We start from the raw sequence: 16,281 nt of genomic DNA on the forward strand, positions 1-16,281 counted from the left end.
AAACTAAACAGACGAGTTGACAAAGAGAGCAGGGAGCACACGGACTATATACACAAGGTGAGGTTGGGATAATTGGACACAGGTGAAACACATCAGGGAGGGGCAGACAATCCCAAAGGTGGGAAACACACACAAAGGGAGACCTGACACAGGAGGATATAACTTCAAAATAAAACAGGAAATAACTAAACCACGAACTATGACAAAAAAACTTGAGACGTCTGATCATAAAAACACCTCTGAAGTGAGTCTGTACGACAAAATATGCTGCGAACTAAACTAAAATTTAAAGAGCTCCTCTCACTTTAAATGCAGAAATTCATCTTCCACAAACATTTGGATTAATTATATAAAATATATCTGATATCTAGTGAACCTGAAGGAGGCTCTACTCTGAGCTAACTTGTGATTATCATTAATCAATCTGGTGATCACTTTTTCGAATAACTGACTGGTTGTTTTGTCTAAAAAAATCGGACAATAGTGAAAAACAGATATCATTGTTTCCCAAAGCCTCAAACGATGAGGCCTCAGGGAGTTTCTACCACATGTCTGAAAAAAGTAATATAAAGCCTTTTGTGGCTGCAGAGGAAGCTGCATGTAATCTGATAAAATGCCTCCAGTGATGCCACTCAGAGGCTAAGTTGCATTGTGGGTAATGTATCACATATGCAGCCAAGACCTGTAAACACACTTAAATGAGGAAAATTTGGTGGCGTTACCCTTTAATCAGCTTCCTCCAGAGACGTGCAGGTGAGCTGAATCGGCAACAAAAGTGTGATTTGTTTGCGTGTTCGTTGAGGACACTGGTGGGATACACCGCAGCCCCCTAACTCCTCGAGACGGAAAAACTGCTTCCAAAAACGGATGGATGACGAAAGTGTAAACAAACATACATCAAGCATGATCGGCAGTGGGAGAATGGAAACTGTGCTGAAAGAGTTTCACCGTGACGAACGGCACCGAGCAGAAGAGAGGAGGATACAGTCAGGTGGGAATTACATGGATGATGCAGAGAGATGACACACTGCTGAGAAAATCTATGACAGACGTTGAGGAGGGACGGATGAAACAGAAAAGACAGGACGGAGGAGAAAGTGAGACTTCTGTTCTCCATTACAACATCCCCCCCAAAAAAAAGAAAGAAAGAGGGAAACAGCAGGCAGCTCGGAGGACACGGAGAAGATGTGGAAAGACCTCAAAGAGACGACAGGAGGAAGAAACACTTCAGAGGAGCTGTAGTAGAGCCGAGAGGGGAGATGAAGAGGATCGTGAGACAGACGGCGGTGATAAGAGATGCTTTGGATCAGTATCAGCTGTGATACTGACCTTATTTTGCATACGAGGTATTAGGTGTTCATCTTTAAGCATAATACTACTGCTGTTACTCCTCACCTCCTGCATGTGCTTCATAATAAAAGCATTTGAAAGCAGTTTTCTCAAAACGTCCTCCATTTATCCTGCTTTCGTTTGGCTGGATGATTATGAAAACTTGAGCTGGGCTTCAGGAGGGGAAACTGTGTTGCTGCTAGTTCTTAGAAATCAGTTTGGTGAGTCTAAATCATTAGTTTTTGCTCTGAAGGTACTTAAAAACACTGAAGGAGGAGCAAATCATGAAGGGAGATGTTTATCTGAAGAGCGGGAGGTCGAAAGGTTTCTCCAAAAAGAACTGCCCTGTTAGAACAAGATCAGAGAGGCTGAACAACACTTGACAGCATGAAAACACAAAAACATCCAGGCTGAGGAAACCACAAGAATGAGCAAAGTGCTGCTTTTATCTCAAACGAGAGCTTCTGTAAGGAGCGGGGAGGTGATTCATATAACTAATACATGAATAATCTTTATGCTACAGGAGCACAAAAGACTCAAATATACTCTCTGCAGTTTTAAGAGGAAGAAAACGACCGCTGTAGAAATGAATAATGATGTTTAATTTTGCAGGAAATGGAGGAAAGTGGTTTGTTCGGCTCACATCACAATTACATCCTCCATCTGGGGAGCGCAGCCCTGCGAGTCCACCGTTACTTTTATCTGAGTCACTGTCTGATTCAACAAACATCATTTCACATTTACATACTGAGGTCTTGTTCACCTGCTCTTAACACCAGCGCTCTAAAAAAAAAAAGCCTTTGTTCAATTTGGCTCTAAAAAAAGTGAAAATCAATGTGAAGCTAAAAGACTGAACATATCAGCCAGTTGTTCTAATGTAAAAGGTAACTCTCTCCAACAAAAAAAGCGACTTCATGAAATGTAATTAAAGCAGCGTTAATTGATTTTTTGGCCACTCGAGGGCGACACAACAAGGTGAAAAACAACACTGACATATTACTTTCTCGACAAAGTTGTATAGCTAACAGGCTATTTTCCAGTGTCTCCTCTGGTGCTTAGTGAAGTTGCTAATACTGGGGATTGTGAGCTGTAGTTTCCCCAGTAAACACACCGCCCTCTTCGGCTGTTGCTGTAGCTCTTCTTGGGTTCCTCCTCCAGAGCTGGCAGCCTGGTGCCAAGCACCGCCTTGCCAAAACCGAGTACGTTCGAGCACGACTGGTCCACTCTGCCTAGCCCAGAGACAGAGCTGCTAGTCGAAGGGGTTGGTGTGTTTAAAGGGGAAAGTACAGCAATTGACTCACTGCCGCTAGCAACGCAGACAACCATAAATTCCTCTTTAATTTGGGTGTAAAAGATCAAGAAAAGTTGGTTATTGAACCAACTTGGCATTAAGTGAGCATATTTCTAGGAAATTGCTGGAAACTGATCTGACTTTATGAAACAAATAGAGAGAGTGAAAAGAGCGAGGGAGCCTCCACTGATGCAGAGATACCGAAATAGCTCCAGGGTTGTGAGCACTTGTGTGACGTCAGGGTGCAGCAAAGGAGAAGCTGTGATTATGCAATGATAGATTAATCATCTGGTGGGAAATAATCTGAGATTAGCATCAGGCCACACGAGGAGAGAGGGGAAGGACAGGGAGCAGAGGAAGAGGAGAGGGTGAAGTGGTGAAAGGAGATGCAGGTTAATGACAGAGAGTGTGTCACAGAGAAGCAGGTCAAGAGAGACTGAAAGAGAAGCAGCGACTGAATGTTTCGCTATTAAATATAATTTCAAAGAAGGTACTTCTTTCTTTCATAAAGTAAGTTATTACCTCCTGCAAAAACAAAATCATTGTGCACTTAAAGTAATTATCTTGTGCAAGTATCTTTTGTCTTTTGCAACAAGATCCATATCATCTGCACATAAAGTAATTATCTTTGGGCGAGTGTATCTTTTGCGCCCAAGCTCATATCTAGTATCATCTTGCGTAAACAACATAGAGATCTTAGTAGTACACAAAGAAGTACACATCTTGTGCAGTACAAATAAGGTCTGAATGTTTTGCACAGACTTTACTGTCTTATTTAAACAAGATCCATATTTTCTACACAGAGTTCTTTTGGGGATTGAGATATCATCTTGTACAAACAAGATTCATATCTTGTGCACAAATATCTACAAGCTATTTTTTCATGCCAGTCGGCCCCGTGTCTTTTGCTTACAAGTCGTTATTTTGTTTTAAAAATATCCACATCGTATGAACACAAGATCCATATCTTGAGCGCATTAAGTTATAATATTGTGCGAATATGATCTCGACCATCGTTACACACAAGTTTTCTTGTGAGAACCAGATCCATATCTTAACTGGGAACAAGTTATTGAAGTTTGGGACAGCTTCCTTTCACTTATTATGCCTCTAAAAGTAGCTCTAGACCCATATGTGCATTTAGTTTCTTTAATGAGCATGTGTTACGTAATACAGTAATATCTTGTTCCTACAAAATAAAACAAACATCATCCTCTGGGACTTGAGGAGCGCTGTAAAAAAGGTTCGTACATAACATTCTGCATCGAAGACGAATTTAAACAATCATCGAGTCACACAGATGCTTCACACTGACTCATGCAAACACACATGCATGACAACACAGCGAATACACACACACACACACACACACACACACACACATGAACATACATTTACAACAGTGCAGGGTGCATGACTGTACACAGACAACAGAGCAGCGATAACGTCAGTCGTGTTGAGTCACTGCAGATTCAGCGTCTGAGTTTCCTCATCAGGAAATGAAACCAATAATTTAATGAGCTTCACTTTTGGCACCGGCAAATATTCTGGGTGATGAGTGTCTGCAGTGGGATGATGCAAAAGAGCCAGCTGTGCCAAACTGAGGTAACGCCAGCCAATCAGAGAGCAGATACCAACAGGGGTTAGAGGGTGCAACCTTCAAAATAAAAGCCTGAAAAACCCTCGTCATATTAGGTTACCCTTTGGTCTGTTTTGTCTGTTTATTGGTTTGTCAGCAGGATTACACACAAGCTACTGAGCACAATTCCTTTAAATGGAGGATGGGTCTCGGCCCAGAACAGACCCCATTATTTTTATTATTTATTTTGGTGCGGATCCCGATAAAGGGACGGATCCAGGCATTTTTCTCACTTTCTTTTTTCGACATGTTCGTTAATTTTTCAATTTTAAGCGTCTTTCAGAACAAATCAGGCCTAAAATTTGATTTGAGATCATCGATCTTGTGATATTGAATGAAGTTTGACTGAATAAAAGGAGCATTTTAGTTATTATTTATTATCATTGTTTTAAAACTTTGAAAAGTTGCCAATTCAAGTCTTTTTTTTTTTTTACATTTTTGTAATAGACTATTTATGGTACGAAACAACTTTACTGTCAGTTTGTCAGGTTACACTGAAATTCACTTTGCAGCCTCCGGCAGCTCCGCTCAGGAAGTTTACACACAAATTAGACAAACAGTTAACATACGGCACATATTCATAAAAATACATTGAACAGTCATGACCATGAAGCGAACATGTGTTATAGTCATGACTGTGTGATGTCTACGAATATGTGTTATATGTGCATCTGTATGTTTAACCTGTGTGGAAACTTCTTGAATGTAAATGCCTGAGAAAGTTGTATCACATCATATCGTATTGTAAATATGTCTTGTTTTATATGTTGTGTTGTGTTGGACCTCAGGAGGAGCAGCTGCGACATTAAAGGAAGCTAATAGAGATCAAGACATTTCTACAATGATGGATGTTAACTGATTCAGCTGAACTACAAGATAAGCAAATGTATTTATTTATCTGCTGTGGTGCCCTCAATCCAGCCACTCTTACTGGGACCCGCGCAGTATTGAATCATTTCAGAAGGCTAATTAAGAAAAAACGAGTCGGTCGTCTTTACTTTTTGTTCGTTTTTACATACATTTATAGTCACAGTGTTGCACAGATGTTGCTCAGTCGCTTTTGAAAGACTTTTTTTTGGGTGTTTTGGTCTAAATTGCGTTTGTTCAAAAGGAATACTGCAAAAAAACTGTGTATTTACATCGATATCAGAATCTTCTACTCACTCATGTCGGTACTGTTCGGTTGGGCTCTAGTGTTTTGTTGCGTGTGGACCTCAGGAAGAGCAGCTGCGACCTTTCTACAATGATGAATGTTAAATGTGGTACTTGGTTCAGCTGAACGACAAGACAATACTCCACCCGACAAAATACCACAAAAGTGTTCGTCATCCTTACTTTTTGTTTGTTTTTATATACGTATACAGTCACAGTGACTTTTGGGATGTTGCTCGAATTGTTTGTGTTCTGGTCTCAATTATGTTTATTTTATGATTGTTACATAAGTGCTGGCAAACAGGATTTCTGTTTTAAAAAGTAAATATATTTTAGGGTTAAACTACTTGAGTAAATACTGGATATTAAGTATTGTCTGACTTTTCTATGTCCAGCCGTATTTTTGACGCTAATTAATCAAATCCAGGCCAGTTAAAGATATTAAGGTGCACAAAACAAACACACCTCTTCAGTGACGTCATGTTACTGCCACATCAGTTATTAATGAACTGATTATCTGATTATTTAAGGTTTATTTTTATATTTCAGTACTTTTCTTGGTACTTTATATATTGTATTCTTACGTACTCTTGTTGTATTATCTTTCTTTATTTAAACTTGTTTAAATCTACAGTAAAGTTGATATTTTCTATTCTAGGTGGAGCAATTTCCGCCACTGGGATCAATAAAGTATTTCTGATTCTGATTCTGATCTGATAAATTATATATTTAGGATCATTACTCAATGTGGTGTGAATCAGTGAATGCAAAAGAGCATTCCTGTTTCTGTCTTCACTGAGACAAAATGAGTTGATGCTGTAAGATGACAGGAAATGACGCCTTGTAGGCCAAAAACAATATCTTTTAAAAAATTAAAGTGAGCGCTATACAGCTCTTGACAAAAATCAAATCACCTTGAACGCCTCTCTCTCTCTGCCTTTTACATTGAAATATTCATGGAATAATAAAAGTCGTTGTGAACACAAAAGGACGTCTGAGCAGAGGGAAGGGCAGCCAGGCATATAAAGAGGAAACAAAGCGAACGAAAGCAGCTAGCTTACCTTGACATCAGCCTTCTTGTTGAGGAGACTCTTGGCTGCTGCGGAGAGGCAGAACGACACACCCTCAGACGGAAGAGTACACATCATACACCTTCAGATGACCACAGCGCTCTGAATCTGCATGCATTGGCTAAAAAAAAACTTCACCTCGAGAAGAAACGAACATGCAGACCACAAAGTGAGTGACAATGCTTATCTCTCCCATGTGTCCTCCCTTTCTCCACCCTTAAAGGGGAGAAAACCACCGGACAGAACTCATCCCTCCCTCTGAAAAAAAAAAAAACCCTCCCTCCGTCCTGTAAAAAGACATTAAAACCCCCCCCCCCCAACGCCTAAACACACACTGACACACACACACATCCAACTGGCACCTCCTAACCCTGATCCACTGCCCAAAACATTAGATAAGCAGAGGGCAGCAGGCATGAAAAAAAGTCAAACTAATTCTCCATATAATCCAGATACACTCACACACAGATGCACGCACAGGCACAGATAGAGGGGAAGGGATTAGGAGGGAGAGCATGAGCGCGGAAGTGGGATGGAGATGCAGGTACGTGATAATGGGTTTTGTTAATCTCACGAGTGGGCTGGATTAGCTGGAATCACTACAGCGTTCATTGATGGGGCAGGGAGTTGTAGCTTTAATGTAGGGTAAAAAAAACAAAACACCCAGAAGCTTTAAAGTGTTGTTCTGTCCGACCAATCAAAGAGTCTCAACTTTGAAAAGCTAGACCCCAACGCATCCCTTCGTCCTTTCACATCTGACCTCAGGCGCACCATCCTGCATGCAATTTGTCCCCGAGGGCATGTGACCATATTGCACAACAGAGAGAAGATATCTGTGCAGTAATACCATCCCCTCCCAGATGAGAGATGAGGCTGCTTACCTTGGCAAACATTCGAGAAAGCATTAGAGGAAGAGGGGGGAAAAAAAAGATTTAGGAGGAGAGATTAAAACAAGCTGAGGGAGTTAGAGGGAGTGTGTGATGTTGTGACTCCGGGGGGGATTTTCCGTTTAATCATGTCCGCCGCAAGTTCAGCGAGAGGAGCGGATGTGAAGCTAAGAGAGGAGAGGTCAAATAGAAAATGTGTGAGCGTCGGTTTACCTTGCTCCACGATGCCAGCGGTGGTTCCTGCCACGGCGCTGACGGAGGCCGGGGCTGTAGTCTGCCGACCGACTGAAACACAGACGAGAGGAAGGAAGAAGAGATGATGAGGAGGAGGAGGAGGAAGATACTTTAGGATATACTGCTGGAGATAATCTACATATTTATTCTTTCTTACAAGCAGTAAGTCTCTTTTCTGACGTCCTGCGTGTGACTCTTTAAAAACATCTCACAAATATATAGCTTTATTTTTAGGTGAGGTAATTCCCCGAAACAGATGGACATGGTCGTTTACTAAAAAAATGTTACTGAGACCCAGTGGTGGAAGAATTACTCAAGAATGTAGAACAAAATGTGTAAATATCTTCAGCCTGTGGTAACTGATTTCTGGGTTTTAGGACTGCAGACTACACCACTCTATTGCCAGTTTAATCTGAAACTTCTTTTTATTATTTTATTATCATAATCGAGCTCAGATGGTTTACTCAACCACATGTTGGAGGCAAATATTGTACCTTTTACTTTGCTATATTTCTTTGAGAACAAAGTGATGAACATGACTGAGACACACAGGTTGTTGTCAGGTTTTGTGCCTCAGTAAGTTACTGATGTCGACATCAACAAGTGTCCACATGTTTGTAAAGGCAACCGAGTGAGACTTCACGTTACACTCTGCTCACATACAGCCAATAAAAAAGTGAATAATACATGTAAATGACTACAAATTATTACGTAGAGCTCCTTTTATCGTATGCTTTTGTACATATAAGTTAAACTTTGATTTGATTTTGATTTTCTACTTTTACTTCAGTAAAAGTCTGAGTACTTCTTCGAACGCTGGTGTTTCTTGGGACTCTCCTCCAGACTTCCCGTCTTTCCAGCAGAGAGTCTGACAGCAGCTTCTCACGGCTGGTTTGCTCCGACTATCAGCTCCGTGTCTGCGTCCACGCTACACCGAGCGCTCGTCAGTCAGCATCCGACCGTAGCCTCCTACAGCCGCTGCTCCTTTTCTCCTCTGATGCATTTTGTAAATATTCTTGCAGAGAAGCTTCTCTCAGACCAAATTTAGTTACGTGCGACACTGAATATGAATAAGCTGTTTACAGAGAAATGTTTATTACTTCTGTACGTTTTGATTGATCAGATGTTTCTGCCTGTCATCAAAGGAAGAGGGCTCAGAGTCTCAAACCGATTCAAGGACCAGGGAAAACAAGTCAAATGTACGAGATTACGGCCGAGAAGGCGCAAAAAACCAAGCAGATATCTCTGCAGCATTTCCTGCTTACTCTAACACTGCCGCCCATCAACCTGCTGCGTGTTTGTGTGTGTGTGTATGTGTGAAGAGATGGCAGAAGACAGATGGCATGTCATCCTGTCCTCCTCTCCCGCTCAGGGCGCTGACATGTTCCCTCGAGTGTCGTCTTTTCAACGAGCGGCACTCACCAGAGAAGTTCCTGGAGACGAGCATGGTGGTCAGAATGGCACCCTGCGGAGGAAGAGGAGAAGACGAGGGTGAATAATAATAATAATAAGGATCCTGGGCTTGTGTTCCTAAATCTCGCTAGTATTAATAATCTTCCCTTTAAGTTGAGGAACTAGATTCTGGTAAAGATGAAAGATGTTCACAAAGCATCTTAGCCCTAAAGAGAGCTTTTAAGGTCAAAAGCTGTGAGGAGTAATGAGGAGGACTTTTAAGAGCCTTAAGAGTTTCGTAAGCGGAGGAGAAAATGGTGGAAAGACAAAGAGGGAGATTAAATGAGGCGCTACACTTTGGATCTTGGAGAGATAATGTGGCCGATCTCACAAGAGCTTTTAAAAAAAATGTGTCACACCTCGCAACAGGCTCGAAGGTTTCGGTCCCTTCCTAAGGTGCTCTGAAGCTTGGTGAGGTTTGAAGCTCTCTGAGAGTCATAACCGCGAACTTACTACACTTTCAACACGACACAAGTCTGAATTAAATGCTGTAAGAGGTTGAAAAACAGAGAGAAAGAAGAACATTAAATCAGTTAAATAAACCATGAAGCTCGTTGTAGATTACTACAGAACCGAGAATGGACTTTTATTTCAATGCCGTTATCAAACAATAGCGAGAAAACTAGCTTTGTCATCTCAACATAACAAGATAATTACCCGTTACCATGAGAAAACAAAAGGTTGTTTCCTTTTACGTTTTCATCCGTGTCCATTTGTTTGCTAGGCGGTCGGTTTGTCAGCAAATGCATCGAGACCGAGACAAGACAAAGACTTTAAAGGGTTGAGAGTGATTCAAGGCCAAGACCTCTTTCGTTGCCATCTGTGTGTTTGGGTGTAACGAGGAATATCTTGATAAAATGATTAAAAATCATTGGAGAGGTGGAAGGTGGAAACTCAAGTCTCGGAAAGGGTTAAAATCCAGACGAGACCTTCAGAAAGTGGTCTTGAAAACCGAGGCCGATCTACAACACCAGCGTCCTGTTAGTCAAAGCTTGTGCAGTTTCTATAAAACAGGCTGCAGAAATCTCTCTGTGACAACATTAGATGATGAAACTGATGCGAAAGTGGATTCAGTAATGAGAAACTGGTGTCATGGCATCGATCGCGCTCGAGATGATCATTAAAGCTTCAATAGTTTTAAAATCCATCAGCGATGAAGCCTGAGCGAAGGGAAAACACTCACTGCCGTTCTCTCTCTCTTTCTCTGTCTCACTTCAAATAAGCTTAATTGGCGTGACTACTAAAGTTTTATGATTACCAAAGATAAATTACGTTTTATACTAGAGAGAAAATAATTACAACACGACAAGATCACTCTCCTCCTCACGCATCAGGTGCCAAATATCGCACAAAGACTGGAGAGCTTTCTGAAAATGAGCCTGGATGACAAAAAGCTGTCACAGTTGCATATTTAACGTCTGAAAGTGGCTTTAAACGGACAAGAAAGGAGGGAATCTGTGGTGTAAACGGACTCATGTTCACCAGTTTATCTGATGTTATCCGGTTGAAGTCAACATGCACATACTGTAGAGGAGATACATTTGTTTTTTATTTCAAATCAGAGATATCTTCACACCTTGAGTTTCCTCCTGGCGTTAAACTTCTTCAGGCACTCGACCGTCTCCTGTCTGTGCATCATAGAGGCCACCGTGGAGCGTTGCTGTGGAGAGACGGAGAGAGAACGAGAGGCTGAAAATAAAACATCAGAGAGGAGAAGCTCTGACAGTGACAGGTTTATGTGGGCAGGAGCTGTCGGAGATACTCGCTTCCCTCAAATGTGTTGATTCTGAGGATCTTTAGGTGACGACATCTTTGGCAAAAAACCCCCGGGAGCTGAATACATTCAGCTCGGCTTTATGTCGTCCTGACAATCATCAGCCTTATGTATAGTCATTCTGTTTTATAATACAGTATGTGATAGGACATATGACAGAGGGAAGGCTGCTGGCAGAGGCATAATACAGCCTTGAAATGTGGTGGAGGAAGATCCTTTATTCAAAGGTCCAGCGTGTAGGAATATAACATTCATAATCAAGTTTTCATTTGTCTGCAATCACCTGGTCTTTTGTTCTTTGTCTTTAATCAAGTTTTGTTGTTTTTATCTCGACTGTGTGAAATGTTTGTAGGTCCATCTGGTATCACCGTGTTGGCGTTGGTTGCGCCCAGAACGTCCTAATTAATCCTAATTTCCACGAACTTATTCACAAACGACCAATCAACTCGTGTCGGTGTTGCTCATCATAATTAATGTTCATTTAAAGTTAGAAAAAAAAACGAAACAGTCCACGTGTGCAGAAAGTTGTTGTGGCTGAGGTGGGAAGCAACAAAGTACGAACTCTTGATCACTGAACTTAAGTTTTTAAGTATTTTCCTTCCTACATCTAAACACAAATATCTGAACTTTCTCCTCCTTACATTTTAAAAACAGGCTTGTAACTTTAGTTTGAGTGCATTTGAAGGGAATTATTGATTATATTAATTACACTTCATAAAAAGGTCATAATTATGTAGCAAAACACAAAACTAAGAGTTAAATGTTGAAGAAAACTTTCCCCCTTTCCTTCAGTGTGTTATTCAGGTTCTTGTGCATGTAAAAGATCTTAAAAAAGTTCAAAAGGTCAAAGAAGCTCCTCTTTCCCACAGGAAACACTGCTCCTCAAACGCCTCGTCAGTTTAATTCTGTGACTTTGTGACATCACACTATACGTCACCATGTCACATATTTGCGTAATTTATGCCTGGCAGCTAGTTTTGGCTCGTAACAATTGATTTAGCACAGCTGCTCTGTTGTGTTGGGTTAGGCGTGTGTGATCCGACCAATCAGAGGAGACTCGGTATTCAGGAGGGTGGGCCTTAAAGAGACAGCAGCCAAAACAGAGCGTCTCAGACAGGTATGGAGGAACAGTATGAGGAAACAGATGCGTTTTTTGAGCATTAAAGCATGTAAACCTGTTCTAGTAGTAACTTAATATAAAATTATTATTATGTCTCCTTTAATAGTGACCAAATAACCTTTAATTAAGTCTTTAAAACTCATATATTTGACATTGTAAAGTGAAATCTTGCTTATAACTAATTAACTAGCAGAGGGTGTGCAAAACAACTTCCTTACTATATATAAGCAGTAATTAGGAGGTTATTGAGGATAAACTGGCATTAATAAGTCTGTTATAATGACTCATTAAGAGCCAAAATGCCTTTAATGTGCATGTTAATACACAACTAGTTAATAGTTAGTATGTGTTACCATTAGATCCAGTACTTTTAAACGTGTTTTTTGGCTGGGCGGGATGTATTTTCAGTTCTTGCCTGCAGCTGGCATCAATAAGAAGACCTGCTGTAAACACATTTAGATTGTTGACAGTTTATAGAGTCTCTGTTATGATTTATATAATATTTGTGTGACATTTCAAACACCGCTGGTTATTAGATAAATGTCAGAAAAAGTGCTTCTGCCTCAAAACCATCTGAGATAAACACTTTTAACTGCACGTATCAGAGCAGCCCGGGCGCAGCGGTAAGCCGGCGATGAAGAGGAAATAGACGTGCTCATCCCCTCACACACACTTTGCTCTTTTGCCCTCCTGTGTAACACTGACGATAATCTGACCGCGTATCTGCACGTATCACAGATTGCATGTTTGGAAACAGATGGTGCTCATATTTGGCAGCTTGGGACAGATGTTCACCAACTTGTTGTCGGAGGATTTACAAATTTACAAAATTGTCGGCGTATCAGACAGAGGTCATGAAGTATTGATGGATGTGTATGTACAGTACGAGTACTTACGCAGACCCATGGGTGCTTCAGAGCCTCCTGGGCGGTGATCCTCTTGGCTGGGTTGATCGTCAGCATCTGGTTGATCAGATTTTTGGCCTCCGGAGTCACGGTGTCCCACTCCGGGGAGGGGAACTAAAAGCGCACAGACACCCATACATTCCCACACATTTACTAAACATGAGCAACATGACGTCACAATGATGTGAAGTGAGAGAAAGGACGATCGCTGGCTCACATCGTACGCCCCGGCTTTGATCTGCTGGTAGAGTTTGTGCTGGTCCTCGTCCCAGAACGGAGGGTATCCAACCAGGAGAATATAGAGGATCACACCTACGCACAAACACACAACCTATGTCTGAGCGACAAGAAGGCGAGAGAGGAGGCGGCGGTGAAAAAACACACAGACAATGAGCTTACCGCATGCCCAGATGTCTACCGGTTTACCATACGCCTCCTTCCTCAGAACCTCTGGGGACAAGTAGCCGGGAGTCCCTGCAAAGCCTGCACACACACACACACACACACACACACACACACACACACACACACACACACACACACACACACACACACACACACACGCACACACACACACACACACACACATTAGAGTCCAGTTTCTGGTAAATAAGTGTGTTTTGTAAGCAGGTTTTACATAAGAAACCACACAGCCTGAGGAGAGCGTCCTCCTGAGAAGAACAACAGCATCAGTCGTCTCAAAACCACGTTTACCTTCGAGTGGTTATTCTTGGTAAAATGACGGGAGCAAAGGAGGAAGTCAGGTGAGGTGATAACAGAGCAACAAGGACAATAAATCTGACTTTAACACAGGAGACCCACGGATCTGACAGGAAACATTGATTGGAAAACTTGATTTGGGTTTAAAATGTGCAGCTCTTCTAGACTTACCAAACGTAATCGTAAACGTTTTGCGGGGCTTGTGACGCTCAAAAACATTTATCCAGCATTTCATTGCTTCTTCTTCGATGACATAAGCTACAATAATGGGTAAAAGTCTTTTGGGGCCCCAGTGCATCACATGAATTAAACCTTTTGATTAGCTGAAATCGTCGTTAGCACACGTGAGCTCTACGGCACATTGAGGGTGTCCAGAAATGTTTTTGTGGGCGACGTAACTTCACCTGACTTTCCCATCAGCGTTGCGTGGGGAGGAGATGATGACTGAATTTACATTATTAGGTTGAACTTTTCCTTTTAACACCAAAGAGTGCTTTTCATTTCCCGTCTAAAACTGTCCAGTTAAAAAAAAATCTTAATTTAGTGTTTATTATCTATGAAACAGTGACTGAAGGGGATTTCTGAGGCGGGTTTATAGGGTGATTTTATACGCAGTCTTAGAGCCACTGCACCGACTGCATTATGAAAATGTGTCTTAATGTAAAGTCAGAGCTTTCAGCTTGCTGCAGCCTCTTTGTAATAGATCATATTGGCTCTGAGTCAAAGTAAGTTTCACAGAGTCGTTGAGTGCATTTGGCTCAAATCAGGCAGTTAAACTATCCCAAAAAATCCTGTAGTCAGTATCCTCGGTAGAGACGAGATGTAGAACCTGAAAAAGATCAGGAAAAGAGCCCTTTTCCGTCAGATGAGATAAATCTAATATTAGAGGAAGAGGAGGCAAAAAAAACCCCCCTTCTTGTTAGCCAGACTCAAGGGAACGCTGACAGAAAGGATAAAAAATGACGCGATGGATGAACAGTCCTGTGGAAGCATTCTCACTTTTCTCCATCAGGATGTTTTGCAGTGTTCAGCGTGACAGCTCGGAGCTGTCAGGGTACAGAAGCCTTCATGATGAAGAGGAGGAGGAGGATGGCTACAGACTGGCAGATGTTACCGTACAAAGAAAACATCAGGCTTCTTGACATTATCTGATTCTAACACACGTGTGGAACGGGTACTCGTTAACCTACGACGGATTTAAAGTTCACCTGTGCAACACGAGAAACAAACAGACCGAAGGACGGGAAAACAAACAAAGGGAGGAAGTGGAGAAGTGAAACGTGACACCAGACGAGAGAACTACAAAATAAAACAGGAAATAACGAAACCAAAAAAAACTCAAAACATGACAGAAATGGGATCATCAGAGGAGCATGTGTGTGTCTGTGTGTGTGTGTGTGTGTGTGTGTGTGTGTGCGTGCGTGCGTGCGTGTGTGTGTTTGTGTGTGTGTGTGTGACATACCGAACCAAGCCTGCTGCTCTCCTTGGACCTCGATGGCCAGTCCAAAGTCAGCCAGCTTCACCGCCGCGTTCTTACACTTGCTGGCCAGCAGCAGGTTCTCTGGCTGCGTGTTCAACACAAACACCAAACACACGTCGTGTCAGCACAACTCACACACACAACAACACACAACACCTTCAAACTCTGTGTTGTGATGTAAAAACCTCCCTCAGCGTGCCCAAGCGAAGCAACAAGCGAAGAAGATTTCGCTCTTTTATGTTTTTAAGTCACAAAGACTGAAACACATACAAAGTTTTCTTTGTGGCCATTTTTCACCTTCTTGAGATGGTTTATTTTACTCTTTATAGTTGTCGTTTTCTGTTTTGTTATGGTCGTTTTGTGTCTTCGTAGTCACTTTGTGTCTCATTGTGGTTGTTTTTTGTGTCTTTATAGTCATTTCTCATCTCTTTGTGGTCGTTGTTTGTCTTGTTGTGGTTGTTTTGTGTCTTTTTGTGGTTGTTTTGAGTCTCTTCCAGTTCACTTTGTATCCCTTTGTGGTCAGTTTTCATTTCTTTGAGATCAATTTTTTGACTTCTTTGTGGTTATTTTCTATTCTGTCATAATGTTGCTTCTCGTTGTAGTTGCTTTGTGTCTCTTTATGGTCGTTTTCATCTCTGAGATCATTTTTTTTGTCTCTTCGTTGTTATTTTGTGTCTCTCTGAAATCGTTTTTTAGTCTTTTTATAGCTGTCTTTCGCCTCTTCATGGTCACCTTTTGTGTCTATAGCTGTTTTTCATCTCTTTGTGATCACTTGTGTCTCTTTGTTGTCATTTTCTGTGTCTTTACAGTTGTCTTTCATTTCTTTGTTGTTGTTGTTTTGTGTTTGTTTGAGATAATTTCTCTTGATGTATAAAACGTATAAATGTTTCTTGCCTCTTCATGGTCGTTTTTGTGCTTGTGCTTGTTTTTAATCTCATTTTTTGTGGTTATTTTGTGTCTCTTTGTGGTCGTTTTGAGTCTCTGAGATCTTTTTTTTGTCTCTTTATAGTTGCTTTCCATGTCTTTGTCATCATTTTGTTTCTCTGTGTAGTCTCTTGAGTCAGATTTCAGGTGCTATGCGACACCTTTAGCCACATCTCTGGCACCGCTCCTGTGTTCGGGGGCAAAAGTTACCTTCCCTACATGTTTTTCACGAGTTTTAAAGGAAAACAGAAATGAAAGTGTGACAGACCGCTGAGATGCAACCAGTCAAACCCAGATCAGAGCA

At 41.5% G+C, this 16,281-nt stretch overlaps 1 protein-coding gene across 23 annotated transcripts in view; it reads right to left on the reverse strand.

Moving 5' to 3' along the window:
• Positions 1–16,281, reverse strand: part of camk2b2 (calcium/calmodulin-dependent protein kinase (CaM kinase) II beta 2) — a 42,691-nt gene that overhangs the window by 7,665 nt on the left and 18,745 nt on the right. For 9 of the 23 annotated variants that reach the window (XM_073477498.1, XM_073477492.1, XM_073477489.1 and 6 more), the window contains exons 7-13: positions 15,036–15,138; positions 13,253–13,336; positions 13,071–13,165; positions 12,845–12,967; positions 10,631–10,714; positions 9,025–9,067; positions 6,473–6,510 (exon numbers count right to left, since the gene is read on the reverse strand). In XM_073477498.1, the coding sequence (XP_073333599.1) occupies positions 6,473–6,510; positions 9,025–9,067; positions 10,631–10,714; positions 12,845–12,967; positions 13,071–13,165; positions 13,253–13,336; positions 15,036–15,138 (570 nt within the window). Of the gene's footprint in view, positions 1–1,749; positions 1,779–6,468; positions 6,511–7,581; positions 7,654–9,018; positions 9,068–10,630; positions 10,715–12,844; positions 12,968–13,070; positions 13,166–13,252; positions 13,337–15,035; positions 15,139–16,281 lie in introns of all 23 variants that reach the window. The other 14 variants (XM_073477499.1, XM_073477493.1, XM_073477485.1 and 11 more) reach the window with 7 other exon arrangements.

Source organism: Pagrus major, chromosome 12, assembly GCF_040436345.1.
Source record: "Pagrus major chromosome 12, Pma_NU_1.0".
Lineage (NCBI taxonomy): Eukaryota > Metazoa > Chordata > Actinopteri > Spariformes > Sparidae > Pagrus > Pagrus major.